Below are 14288 nucleotides of genomic sequence, written 5' to 3'. Positions count from 1 at the left end.
TTTCTCCGTTACTACGATTACTCGTCCCCATACATTTCCATCGTGTGGGCAGCACACCTGCCCATTTAAACAAGAAAATGTGCTGCCGACAACGATAATATTTCATGCTGCATAAACGATACAATCAGCCGATGAGCGAGAATGGTAGACAGTCGGTTGATCGGCACTCGTTTGCTCCTTCCACAAGAAGCTATGTTTGGGGAAGAGCGATTGTTACTATGATTGGTCGTACCCATACAATTCCATCATGTCGGCAGGAAGATGTGCTGCCGACAACGTTAAAATTTTCTGCTGCATATACCAGCAGATCAGCCGATAGACGAGCGTTTGCGCGTTCATCAGCTGATCGTCGCCCGGTTTACACGGGGCAATGATCTGGAACGAGTCTCCTGTGAACGCTCATTAAGACTGAGCGCGAAGGTTAAGTTGATATATATCCCTTAGTAATTGCAGCTTATGTATCCCCAAGGTCTCTAAAAAAACGACCTATTATCTACATACTCACCATGTAGGTGAAATTTGCGGTTGTTTCACCTTCTTGAAGACCTGATTGACTAAATATGTACTTGACTGTTAGAGTATACGTTTTTCCACATTGTAGCTTCTCTTGAGGCCTCTCTATTTGCACAAAGCTACCAGACCGAGAAAAGAAGTGTGTGGTAAAGTGGTAGCCATTGTGATATATAGGAATCAAAAATTTGGAATTATAACATTGTTCAGAATACTTGTAAATGGCCTGGAAAAAAAGTGAAGGAACAATTTGAAAAACTACAAGAACTTTGTTAAGACCCATCAAAACTGGTGACATTTTTTTTTTAAATTATTTTTAACATCCAAGTTAACGAACCCTATGATATTTATCTGTGGACCCCTTGGGAGTTTAACAACAACAACAACAACAACAACAACAACAACAACAACAACAACAACAACAACAACAGGTTAGGAGCCCTTGTCTTAACCCCTTAAGACAATTTTGGCCTTGAGGACAGAACAATTCCTTTATATTTCCCTCTTTGCATCACGACGCTCATAATTTTTTTATTTTTTGCACGACATAGTTGTATGAGACTTTGTTTTTTGCGGGACGAGTTGTATTTTATGTAGTTACCACTTTTTGGTACATAATACATTATCTTTTAATTAATATAGATTTTTATTTTGGCGAAAATGCAGAAAAAAAGTAATTCCGCGCTATTTTATCTTGATTTGCGGTTTCGGTTTTTTAATCCGCAGCATGTCAATTTATATGGCGGAATCTCTGGTTTTCTGTTGCGGGTTTTCCCCACAAAATTCAAGGCGGAGTTAAAAGTCGCAACAAATAGCAGATGTCATTTTGGCAGAAGAAAAATGGAGATTAGGACGCAAAAACTGCAACGCGTGACTGCTGCAGTGGTCACATGGGATGAAACGTCTTCCCAGGAGGCCGGGCTGCAGTATGTCAGAGGGATGTGTCGCCATGGCTACGGGTAAGTATAAGCTTTTTTTTTAACGCGCTGTTTTCCGCAGTGGATATTGCAGGGAAAAAAAAACTATTACTTCTTGGAGTCTGGTCTGGGGTCTCGCTTTGTTTGGGGGGTTCGTGTCTGTAGTATGCATCTATTTAGAGGGTCTGGGGGCGCATTAAATTTGGGGTGTGAGAAAAGGGGTCATATGCACTATTTGTGATCTAAATGCTTTTATTTAGGGGAGTGGTCTATATAAATGGGCGGGGCATAAGGGAAACAATTTTGCAAGTCTGACCCTTTTAAAAATCTCTATGATGTCCCTTCTCGAAAGTTGGCAATTACGACCGCTGGATCAACATGTTCCTATACCTACACCATTCCCTCCAGACAAGAAAAGCAAATATAGTGCCAGGGCCCATGCAAACGTTCTACGTACCTGAATCCTCTGCAATTACAGTTATTACTAGCACAAGCGACGCACCATAATGTAACTGTTCAAGCTGCAACAATGTAAGATCAAGTTCTCCTCTAAATGAACCATTGGAATCCAACTACATGGCAGAGTAAAAGAAAAATATCAATATCATATCCACAATAAAGAAGGTGCAATGCCAACAGGAAGCTCGGTAAGAATAGGAAAATAGTTCTATGGCAATGCCAATAAACCGCATTGTAGAGGTGTGGTCCCCTCTTCATAATATGCATTATTTTATTTGTACCATTTGTTATTCACAGAGCACCAATATATGAACCGGTCACGTTGAGCATGGTGTCCTATGTGCCGCCAGCGAGTTCTAGAGCAGGAAGAGCTGAGCAGATTGATATATAGCTGTATGGGTCATTATTAAAATACTTTATAATTTAAGGAGGTCAATTCCTGCTTTCTCTGGGCTTATGAGTCTAGTGGGCGGGTCCTACTGAGTGATTGACAGCTATCTGTATACACACCCACACAGGGAAGGCTGTCAATCACTGAGTAGGACCTCCCACTGGACTCATAAGACCTAAGAAAGCTATTCTAAATTATCCCACAGAAGTACACTATCTGGCCAAAAGTATGTGAACCCCTGAGCATCATACCTTAATGAGCTTGTTGGACATCCTATTCCAAAACCATGGGTGTTAATATGATGATGGACCTCCTTTTGCGGTTCTAACAGCCTCCACTCTTCTGGGCTTCCATACCATCTCAGCGCTGATCGCTTCCATGCCACGCCGCATTGATGCAGTAATTTATGCAAAACGAGCCCCGACCAAGTATTTAGGGCAGATACTGGACATACTTTTCAGTAGGCCAATTTTGAAATTGGGCTTATATAATATTCATATTTATATTATTCATAATTATAATAAGACACTAAATTTTGGGTTTTTAATAACTGTTCCTATAATCATTAACATTAAAAGAAAAAAATGCTGGAAATAGATCACTCTGTGTGTAATGAATCTATAGAATAGATGAGTTTCACTTTTTTTTTATTATTTGTTTGATGGGGCCAGTGAAATTAATAAATTCCCCCCATAAAGTTACTTTAAACAATTCAGTGTGCCAGCAGCCACCACTAGGGGGAGCTCACTGAATAGGGAGATATACAGCTGCTGTTGAATCAAGTTCTCATGAACAGCTACAAGGAGGGTGGAGAGGGGTGTCCAGGTACTAGAAACCCCTTTTAAGTGTTAAGCTCCAGCATAATGTTTTAAAGAGAACCTATAAGCAGTTTTCAGGCCCCAAAACTGCTGACGTTAATATGGGGTGGGAGGGGCACCTTTTAAATTAAATTCTCAAAGTGCATGACTGAGAAACCGACGTTTGATTGCATCCAATGTGGCTGTCACAAGTGCCACTCTCTGCTTTGAGTAACAGCTCCAGTGGCCAATCAGGTGACGGCTAGAGCCGTCACTCAGAACACAGTGGGGTTTGCAGCGTACAGTGCCGAGCACAGCCTTAGTGGCACCTGTGATTGGTACGCCAAGGGAATTAAACATAATTTTCTTGGTCATGCAACTTGCATGACCGAGAAAAAAGTATGTTTAAAATGCCTATCTTATGAAATGGTTGAATTTTTTGACAACTTGACAGATAAAGATGACGCACAGATTTTTTTATTTTCTGCAATCATCTAACAGTTGACCCCGAGCTGTAATCGGGCTGCAGGTGGAGGGCATAACAGTTTATCCGGAGCACAGTTCAGGGCAGTGTGCATAAAGAGGGATACTCTTGCTTTAAAGGCTTGAGCTCTGGCTACAATGTGGCAAGAGCTGCCATTTCAGTCTTGTTTTAAAGCCAATAAAATTGGATCGCGGCTCTAGTTGTCATGCCAGGTTAAAGTGGGAGCTGATTATACTGTATTTGTAGCTGCCACTTCAGCCTATGTGACCAGTGGGGGATGGGGCAACATGCAGGGAGAGGAGGGAGTTCTGTGATCCTCCTCCTTTCCCTGTATGGCTTCCAGGAGAGGGGTAACATACTTTTTTTTTTCATCTTATCACCTCCTTTATCAATCAAGAAGCATATTTGCTCTCTGATTGACTCCCATATGTGCTATTTTTTATTTTTTTTGCTTCATGACCCAGCCGTTTAACTCCTTAAATGCCACGGTCAAGTGGTATCACCGCATTCATAACAGCCTATACTATAAAATGAATATGTTATTTATCCTGTACAGTAAACAAAGAAAAAAAAACTTGAAAACAATGCCAAAATAGCTTCGCTGTGTTCAACTTTTCTCCCAAAAACAGGAACAAAAGGTAATTAAAAAGTCGTATGTACCTCAAAATGGTAACAATGAAAAGTCATCTCGCAAAAAACATCTCAAGTTTTGTTGACTGAATAAAAACGAAATCCGGCAACACAAATAAAATAATTTGGTAAAAAAAAAGTATTTTTATTGTTCAAAAGTAGTAAAACATAGCAAAAACGATATCAATTTGGTATTGTCAGAATTATAACGACAGGTAGAACAAAGTTAATATATTCTATACGCTGAACGGTAAAACTCCTTAAAAATAAATAAAAACTTGTAGCAAAATTGATGTTGTTTTTCCAGAATAAATACAAGGTCTTACACTGAAGAAAAATATAAAAATGATGACTGCTGGAACACAGAGTAAAATATTTTACTGATTCTTAAAACAAAACAAGGGGTTAAAATGCACGTAAAGCACCTGAGTTATGCGCCAGGTATATTTACTTGAGACGCAAATTATAAAAATAAATCGACAATAAAAAAAGTAAGTGACATTTTTATGTGATTGTTAGGGGTTAAGGGATATTATCATGTAAGGTTACATAATATGGTTAATATGATATGTCCATGAAGTTCAACCAGGAGAGAAGTTGAGCTTTTCTCCAAAAGAGTTAGGCTCCGTGCACATGACCATGCCCATAATCATGGTCCGTGATTATGGACACGGCCGTCTACGAGCGGCCGCGGAGAGTCGTTCATATTTGCGGGCTGTGCTCCCATTATAAAGTTTGGGAGCACGGTCCATAAAATAAAAAAATAGGACATGTCCTATTTTTTACGGAAGCTTTCTACGGCACGGACACCTTCCCATAAATATACGGGACGGTGTGTGTGGGCCACGGAAATGAATGGGTCCGTAATTATGGTCCGTAATTCCGGACGAATTCTACGGCCATGTGCATAGGGCCTTATTAAGGGAATATCCACTACGACCACCCAAATGTGCATTGAAAAATGGTCTTCTAGTGAAGTGGTCCTCTCAAAGAAGATCGGCAGTATGCATAATATATATGATGGAACTGAAAGTCTGTCACAGTACATCTGGTCTGGACCAAAGAGGAGGTGTTTCTGAGAAGTTTCACTGTATTTCGTTCTTACCCATGTTGACAATAGTTCCAATTCTGGACTTTCTCAGTAGGTCAAGTCGCAGATATTGTATACTCAATGGCGGTGTATTGGAATTTCTTTCACACCCACCTGTAATTCCATACACATGAAGGTGTTCTCCGCTGGAACCAGCTCGCTGAAGATTGTGTGATTCTCTCCACCAACATCAAGAATGATATCTATGTAGACCTCTTCTGAGTGGCGCTTGACCTCTAAACATCCTCTGACCATCTCCCCACTCCTCAGCAGAACAGGGATGGAGAAGGCATATTGTCTATGGAGAAACAGCAAGGAACGTGAAGTAGTTTGGAGAAGGAGATAAACGGCATCATTTGTATCTACTCACCCTTAGTCTTGCAATTACAGGTTTCATTATCTCACATAAAGCATGGCGTACCCAATGAGTCTTAAAGGACGGGTGTCGCGAAAAAAAAATGTTTATATTAATTTGCTTTTAGTGTTTTATTAAAAGAAATGTTATTTATTTGTGTGTTTGTGTTTTACTGTTTTTTTTTTTTTTTTAACTTTTTCTTCTCTATGGGGCTGCCATTTTTTTTTTCATCTCTGTATATGTCGATTAACGACACATACAGAGATGGAATACGGCACATACAGCCCCATATAAAATGCGAACGGGAGCCGTTCCATTCACTATGCTGTACGCCATCTGTGTGGGAACGGCGGCAGGAGCAGGTAAGTTATTTCTGTGTATGTACGTGTTTTAGTGTGTGATTACCACTGTATGTAAGCCTACTACACTGTGTGTTCGCTCAAAAAATGGCGGCACACAGTGTAGGAGGTTTGAACATTCAATCCCCTCCTTTCTCCTGGCACTAGCCAGGATAAAGGAGGGGGGATTCTGTGAGCTCACTAGAGCGAGTGTGTCTTCTCAAATTTTGCAGCATAAAGCAATGTGGTTGCTTTACCACATGCCAATGCTGCAATTTTGGGAATTGCTCCCTCTAGTGACCAGCACAGGGAAATGTTATAAAGTAGAATCTAATTTATAATATTCCTGACTCGTGAAAAAATTAAAAAAATTAGAACAATGTCTAATCATGTATATAATAACTGTTTAACTTAAAAAAAAAAAAAATTTTTTTTCCTAGCGACACATTCCCTTTAAGCGGACTATACACTAAAGGTGAAAGTCGTCCGAAATGACCGATTTGACTATTCGGCTGATCGTCATTTCAAATTTTTATGAGAAAGATCGTTTGCGTTGGCCCCTAATTCCAATAAAGTGACCAATCATGATGTATTTTTTCAGGCAGTCGTTGGCTGAAACTATGTGTATATGGCATGATCAACCAGTTACGACCGATGTGCAAGCACTGTTTCTTTTCCCACATTTTTTTTTAAAACCATGTCCCTGATCTGCCGATTCAGTCTGGCATGTTGATGGTCGGATCATTTGTAAAAACAATTCAAAGAACCATTGATTGGCCGCATTGTGGTCAATCCTAATTTTATGTATGGCCATTCCCTATGGTGTCTAGATCAGTGCTTCGTGAGGCGCCCCCCAGTTGTTCATGGGGTGCAGCTCTTCTGATGCACAAGTCTTGTCTAGTTTGGCAACATAATTGTCTTTTATGCTTGTTTTAATGATATACTGGATTTATAAGACAAATGAACAACAAATTGAGACAATTGGGACCACCACCAAACACTAGATTGAGGACAACCGTGGCAAGGAGCAGTTACAATGAAGCATACGTGCTGCCACTCTATTCAAAGTCTATGGGACTGACAGATATATAATGGGATCTATTGGGTTCTGTCATATGGACATGAAGAATAGCCCCATTCTCTAGGTCAAATCTGGCAAAATCAGCAACGGATGCTCCGAAGCGGTAGGTCGTGGTTCTACAAAACCTAGACAACCCTAGACCCCCCTAGGTGGTCCTCTATTACAATATTAAAGTATCTCCTGACTTACGGCTCTGATCTCCCTCCAGCGATGAAGCACAGAAGAGTCAGGCTCAGGATTTGCTCCTTAAGGTACATGCCGCCAGACTGGTAGAGTTCTCAACTGCTTCAACTCATTGTACTCCACCAGTTTATATGCACCTGGAAAAAGTTGCAAACTTCCTTGTTTTTTTCTTGTACTTTAAATTGAAATCATGGAAATACAAAAGGAGCCTTGTCCATACAGAGATGTCCTTATCAATAGCGTGCTATTCATAACCAAGAGCCCAAAGCCAAATCTATTGAAAACCACTTCAAGTATTTGATTATTGTTTAAGTGTCAACAAAATGCCGGCTTAAGAAAAAAGGCATTTGTCCAAAAAAAATTAAAAATAAAGCAAAAGATTTGCTTACGCAAAAGGGACATAATTATACAAAAGTCCATCCAACAACCCAAGTTCCTGAGCAATCATTTTGGCTGTTTACAGTGGATTCAGCTAAAGGCAATGTACTCCGAATCTAGGGCTCTGTTCACACTAGCACCAAGGATTCTATTCTTACTAGACCCATGATGGACATGACGGAGTATTTTTTATTCACTTGCTAATGGATCCCATAATAGATCAGTCAGGCTAAGTTTTTTTTTACTGGGCAGACTTCGCTACTTCACCCATTCCGGCTATAAAATCCTAAGGAACATTTGCACAGAGATTTATTCCGATCTTGAAAGGACAGGACCTACACGGACACATGAGTTTTGCAGCCAATGACTGGCCATAGTGTTAACTTGCTGTACATGACATCACCACTGCAGCCAGTGATTGCTGCCGAGGGACCAGGTGGTGCAGGTATTCCGTGGATATTAAATGGTGGGTATGTTACATTTTGCTATTGTTAGACATTTGTGGCACAGTGGCATTATTTTTAGCGGTCAGAAAATCCTTTTAAAAGGGGTTTCTCATCAAGACAACCTCTGTCTACTCCACCTTTAGCTTATCATAGAGAATGTTTCGCCAAATTGCTAGGATGACCATAACCCAGTAGGTCCAGGTATCTGCCCAGGTGTAACTGGTGCTGGCCTTAGGTTGCCAGGTGCCCTGTGAAATCAATTCTATGGACGCCTCTCCTTATGATGTAGCATGTGGTGCCCAAATTAGATATTCATAGAGTGCCCATATAACAATGCTCAGCAAAATAAACTAGGGAACGGAGATGAGCAATTTTCCCAAAATTTGCTTTGGTCAGATGCAGTAGAATCCACAGTCGGATTTGATTTGGTCCAAATAAATTTGCAGTGAATCGAAAATGCCCTGATTGGCCTAAAACCTCGTGTCTGACTCTCTGATGTCTTCTAGGACTGTGTCCAAGTTAGGTTCATGCCGAGTTTGTGAACCCCAAAAGTTTTAAATTGACAAAACCGAAACTTTGGGAAATTGACCGAATTTGATTAGTGTAGAATCGGCTTACTCGTCTCTACTAGGGAGTGCATCTTTATCCTGTGCAGTTGCCTTAACATAGGTTTGGGCAGCTTGTGTTGGATGGGGTGCAAGCTGTGGGTGCTCAGGACACGAAGGCCAGTTGTGCCCCCCCCCCCCCACAGCAGTGGCGAATAATGTGCACTGTGCCACCACACAGGTTGCACACCCCTAAGTTGTTCAGTGTTGCAATGGGGGTAAAAGCAGTGGTGGACTCCCAGGTATTAAAGGTCATAGGTTCCTTACCATCTAGTAGAGCCATGATACACATGGTTTCCGTTAATAAATTGCATTGGAGGAGCACATATATTTTGCATTTAGTTATTTTTGTTGTATACCGTAACTGACTAATGGATTGTGGACTTTAAGCACCTGGGCACTACCCTAATACCCAAATGGTCAGTCCACTCCTGGGTCAGAGCTAAATATAAAATATCGTATTGATACCCAATTATTGGCATTACAAGTGTCCTTCCCCATTTACCCTAAATAGCAGCACAACAACATGGTCGATCTCCGGTCATGGTTATATTTGTTGGACACTTAGGTCTAGAGATGATGATGACCTCCATAGAGAAGATAAGAATCCTGTTCTTTATGAAATTGAGGTACATAATGTGAGGTGTGTTCACTTTTTTGGCAAAGGTGTTATAGGGAAGCACCAACTTAATTAATAATTATTGATTTCCTCCTCTCAAGTAGGACACGTTTGGCCTGAGGCAGTTGTGACACTTTTGGCAAGACCTCTTACTGGAGGATGCTCGGTACATAAAGTGATTTTTTTTTTTTTTAATCTTTTGTTTATTCCCTTTTACGCAGAGGATTCGAATACTGGGATTTTTATCTAAAAAAAAATTGTTGCATTCCTCCCAACTTTCAAGTATCGCAAAGAGGGAAAACCGTAGCGCAGCAAATTGTTTTTCTCCCCACAGTATCCCCATAGAGTAACCCCATAGAGCCCCCAACATAGTATAATGTCAAATAGTTGCCCCCACACAGTATAATGCCCCATAGCTGCCCCCACACAGTATAATGCCCCATAGCTGCCCCCTTACAGTATAATGCCCCATAGATGCCCCTATACATTATAATGACCCCACAGATGCCCCAATACAGTATAAGGCCCACGCAAATTCCCCCATACATTATAATGCCAAATAGCTGCCCCCACACAGTATAATTCCCCAAAGTTGCGCCCATACAGTATAAAGCCAACACAAATTCCCCCATACAGTATAATTCCCCATAGCTGCCCCATACAGTATAATGCCCCCATAGCTTCCACCATGCAGTATAATGCACCATAATAAAATAAATATGTGAGCTACATTCACACGACTGTGAAAAAAAAAATGGCCACTAAAAACTGATCAGCTGTCAAGCCTCTTGCACATGACCATATTGGTTTTACGGTCCGCAAAACCACGGGTCCGTTGCGGTCCGTCGGACTAAAAAAACAACAACCTTGTTGTGAATTCGTGTGTCATCCGGACTTACGGTCCACAACTAGTCACCAGCATTGGTGGATCTGCAAATCTGGACCGTAAAATTAGTTTTACGGTCTAGATTTGTGGCCCCCACATCGACTCGTTTAACGCACGGTTATATGCATGGGACCATAGAAAAAGATGGGCCCACAATTTATCCACAAAAATGCAAATAAATTGAGGCCGCATAAATACGGTCGTGTGCATGAGGCCTGTTTTCATGGCAGTTTTGCATCAGTGTGTCTCCAAATTTTCATCCATTTCCTGTCCGTCTGTCATCCGTTTGCCATCATTTTTCATGGCCTTTAAAAAAATAAAAAAAACTGATGGATTTAATTTGTCAGGGTTTTCTGTCCCAACCCCCTGAAAACACTGGAGTGCCCATGCAGATAGTGCCGCAATGTTCCTGTAGATAGTGCCACAGTGCCCACATAGATAGTGCCAGGGCCCACATAATACCACAGTGCCCACAAAGTGGCACAATGCCCACTGCAGATAGAGCCACATCACGTTACATATAAAGTGCCAGTGCCCAAATAGATTGCCACAGACAGTGCCCATGTTGCCCATCTTGAGGATGCAGATACAGTTCACACCGGGACATACCACCGGCCGCCCAGGACAGTGGGATACCGCCAGGAATCCGAGACTGTCCCGCTGAATCCGGGATGGTTGGGAGGTATGCTATTGCAGTCAGAGGTCCTTATATAGAGCTCAAAATCCCTGGCATCTACCTACCTATCTACATATCCAGGGGCGTAACTAGGAAAGAATGGGCCCAGTAGCAAACTTTTGACTGGGACCACCCACCTTCCTAACAATGGACATTTATCAGTTCTGTGTGCAATGTAAAATTACAGCTAGGCCACCAGTAAACTCTTATTAACCTTTAGTAACAGGGTTACGAAAGTTATAACACACCGTTAAGCGCCGATATTATAACATTTGTTTTCACTTTATTATGCAATTTCATAGTAATCATAGTGAATTTTTTTTTTTTTACCTAAAACGCAAAGCACTGGGACAGGAAGGACTTTTTTCCATTTATTTTTGCTGACTTTTAAGGTGTATAGGGGAGGGGTGAGTATGGCCTCTTATTATGTTACAGCCATGTAATCCCCCTACCTCCCTATTTTTTTAGATCCCTTTAATATAGAGCTATGGTAGATCTAGATTAATGGGATCTTATAAAATAGGAAGGGGCCCTGGGGTGTAGATCAGCTACCCCTCCCGCGTAGAGTGTCCCACACAGTCCCCCTTGTAAAAAGTGCTACACACAGCCCCCTCTACATAGTGCCACACACGGCCCCGTCTACAAAGTGCCACACACTGCCCCCTCTACATAGTGCCACACACGGCCCCCTCTACATCGTGCCACACACGGCCCCCTCTACATAATGCCACAGACGGCCCCCTCTACATAGTGCCACACACTGCCCCCTCTACATAGTGCCACACACGGCCCCCTCTACATCGTGCCACACACGGCCCCCTCTACATAGTGTCATACACGGCCCCCTCTACATAATGCCACAGACGGCCCCCTCTACATAGTGTCACACACTGCCCCTCTACATAGAGCAACACACGGCTCCCTCTACATAATGCCACAGATGGCCCCCTCTACATAGTGTCACACACGGCCCCCTCTACATAGTGCCACACACAGACCCCTTTACATAGTGCCACACACAGCCCCCTCTACATAGTGCCACACACAGCTTCCTCTACATAGTGCCACACACAGTCCGCTCTACATAGTGCCACACACAGCCCCCTCTACATAGTGCCACACACAGCCCCCTCTACATTGTGCCACACACAGCCCCCTCTACATTGTGCCACACACAGCCCCCTCTACATTGTGCCACACACAGCCCGCTCTACATAGTGCCACACCACCCACTTGTAGATAGTACCACGCCGCCCATGGTAGACAGACAGTGTCACACCCCCACTTGTACATAGTGCCACACACACCCGTGTAGATGATGCACTCCTAAAAAAAAACATAAAATGAACATTTACTTAGCCCTGTTCCCATGACAAACAGAGCTGCAGAGTCTCACAGACACCTCAGGCCTGCAGCCTTTTGAGATGCAGGGACAAGACCCTTGCGTAGGCCAGCACGATCAAGTGACGTCATCGCGCCGGCCTGCACAGGGATCCTGTCCCAGCGTCTTCTAGGCTGCAGGCCTCACGTGGCCTAAATAGCTGAAAGCTTCCTGCTCCGCCATAGTGATCAATTGTAGCTGCATCCTGAGGATGCCGACACAATTGAATGTGGTAGTTATCCAGGGAACCAGGCCAAAAAAACGGGCATGAGTGGGCCCGTGCCGCCCGCCCCAGCACATAAATATTTATTTTTTTAAGAATCTTTAAAAAACGAATGTGCTGAGCCGGGCGGTATGGACCACTGTATCTATCCATCTCTCGATCATATATCTATCTATTCATCCATTTGTGTATCTCATATTTATCAATCTCATATGTTGCCACTTGATAACTTTAGTCTGCATTTTAAGCTGGTCTAATGCCAACAAATAGAGCCCAAATACTACGTGGTATCTAAATTATCCTTTCTTAAGAAACTCACATAATTCCAAAACAATAACCCCTAAATAATACTTGGTGGTTTTAGTTTGGTCCTGATGCATATCCTCGGGATTCCCCACTAAAACCGTCCAGGCAAAATACTATGTATCGATCTCACATATTTATCTATATCGCATATCCATCCATCCAATCTATCTAGATTGTTTTCAATTTAAAAAAAAGATATAAAAAAAATAACAGCAAGGATCAGATGCCCTGAATTCAGGCGCAGAACTAAATCAATCATAAGTTTTCTATAGGGGGGTGATCCCAGGGTTAAACCCAAATGCATCAACATACATATAACAAACCAGCATATACCAGTAGAAATTGAAAAATTCTTTATTGAAGTATCTGATTAAAAACAGAATTACAATACGACTTAAAAAGAATCCAAAAGCCTACAGGAAAAATAGGACAACTCACTGAAATGGTTCCGTTTGGGGAGGCTCCCTGTGTTATTGTGCCTCAATTCATGATTTGTAGAATATTAGATTTGCTGCTACGTTTATCTATGCACTGAATATCCTTGTACTGTATATTTATTTTGCCATTCGGCACTTGTATATTACCAACTATGTACAGGTCTGTGCACTTTTGGGGTTTCGACATTATTGTTACCATTTCAGTAACCTACATAGTGAGTTGTCCTGGGTTCCGTCAGACCTTTCCGTCAGGGGAATCCATAGCTTTTCCTTTGCATTACCATTGTATTCAATGGTAACGCTTCCGTTGCTAATGGTTTCCGTTTGTCTCCGTTCCGTAAGGTTTCAGGTTTTTTGGCGGAATCAGTAGCGTCGTCGACTGCACTATTGATTCTGCCCAAAAATCACGGAACAGAGACAAAAACAGAAAACCTTTGCAACGAAAACTATGGTTTCCCTTTGGTTTCTATTCATGGTTCCCTTGACGGAAAGGTCTGACGGAACCCATGAACGGAACCCGACACATGTGAACGGAGCCCAAGTCGTCTTGTTTTCATTGCGTATTGAAATCGCCACCAGATCTTCATTTTATTAATCTGAATTGATGTCATTAAACAGGAGGTGACTGATGCAATTATTAAAGTTCACAACTGTGCAGTATTAATGTGTTGCATTGTGTAGAACAATCATGAAAAACTGAGACCTGAGGTCGAAATGCTCTAAATCTCTGACCCGTATCCAAGATGTCCAAACTAGCAATATAATAAACATAGTAAACGGATGAAAGGAACGCAAAGCATTGTAAAACCTCAACTACGGAACCAACAAAGCCAAGGCCAACAATGGCAATAAAAACTGTTGGCTATGATCCAAATGAGAGATATTTATTCCAAGGAGAAGGTTCCTGCTTCTGCTCACTTCTATTACTGATCTAAGATTCAGGACCATGATGCTTTGTACCAAGGTTTGGAATTTCATCCATGGTGGACGGTGTACCATTTGGGTAAACGGGGTTATAACTAGAGGGGAGTTAATTTTCTGAAATTAGATTCAGTTCCAATTCGGTCGTGTCAGCCATCAGATTCTATTTGGTCTG

The 14288-nt window shown here is 42.0% G+C and overlaps 1 protein-coding gene across 1 annotated transcript in view; it reads right to left on the bottom strand.

The window, feature by feature from the left end:
- LOC142663873 (alpha-2-macroglobulin-like) overlaps window positions 1–7309 on the bottom strand; it is a 37322-nt gene extending 30013 nt beyond the window's left edge. Inside the window, exons 1-3 of the mRNA XM_075842707.1 lie at window positions 7242–7309; window positions 5393–5576; window positions 506–736 (exon numbers count right to left, since the gene is read on the bottom strand). Coding sequence (XP_075698822.1) covers window positions 506–736; window positions 5393–5576; window positions 7242–7309 — 483 coding nt within the window. The remainder of the gene's footprint in view (window positions 1–505; window positions 737–5392; window positions 5577–7241) is intronic.
- Window positions 7310–14288: the final 6979 nt, after the last annotated feature.

Source organism: Rhinoderma darwinii, chromosome 11, assembly GCF_050947455.1.
Source record: "Rhinoderma darwinii isolate aRhiDar2 chromosome 11, aRhiDar2.hap1, whole genome shotgun sequence".
NCBI classification, from domain to species: domain Eukaryota; kingdom Metazoa; phylum Chordata; class Amphibia; order Anura; family Rhinodermatidae; genus Rhinoderma; species Rhinoderma darwinii.
The sequence above is the reverse complement of the archived record's forward strand: the minus strand, read 5'-3'. Positions and strand labels throughout refer to the sequence as shown.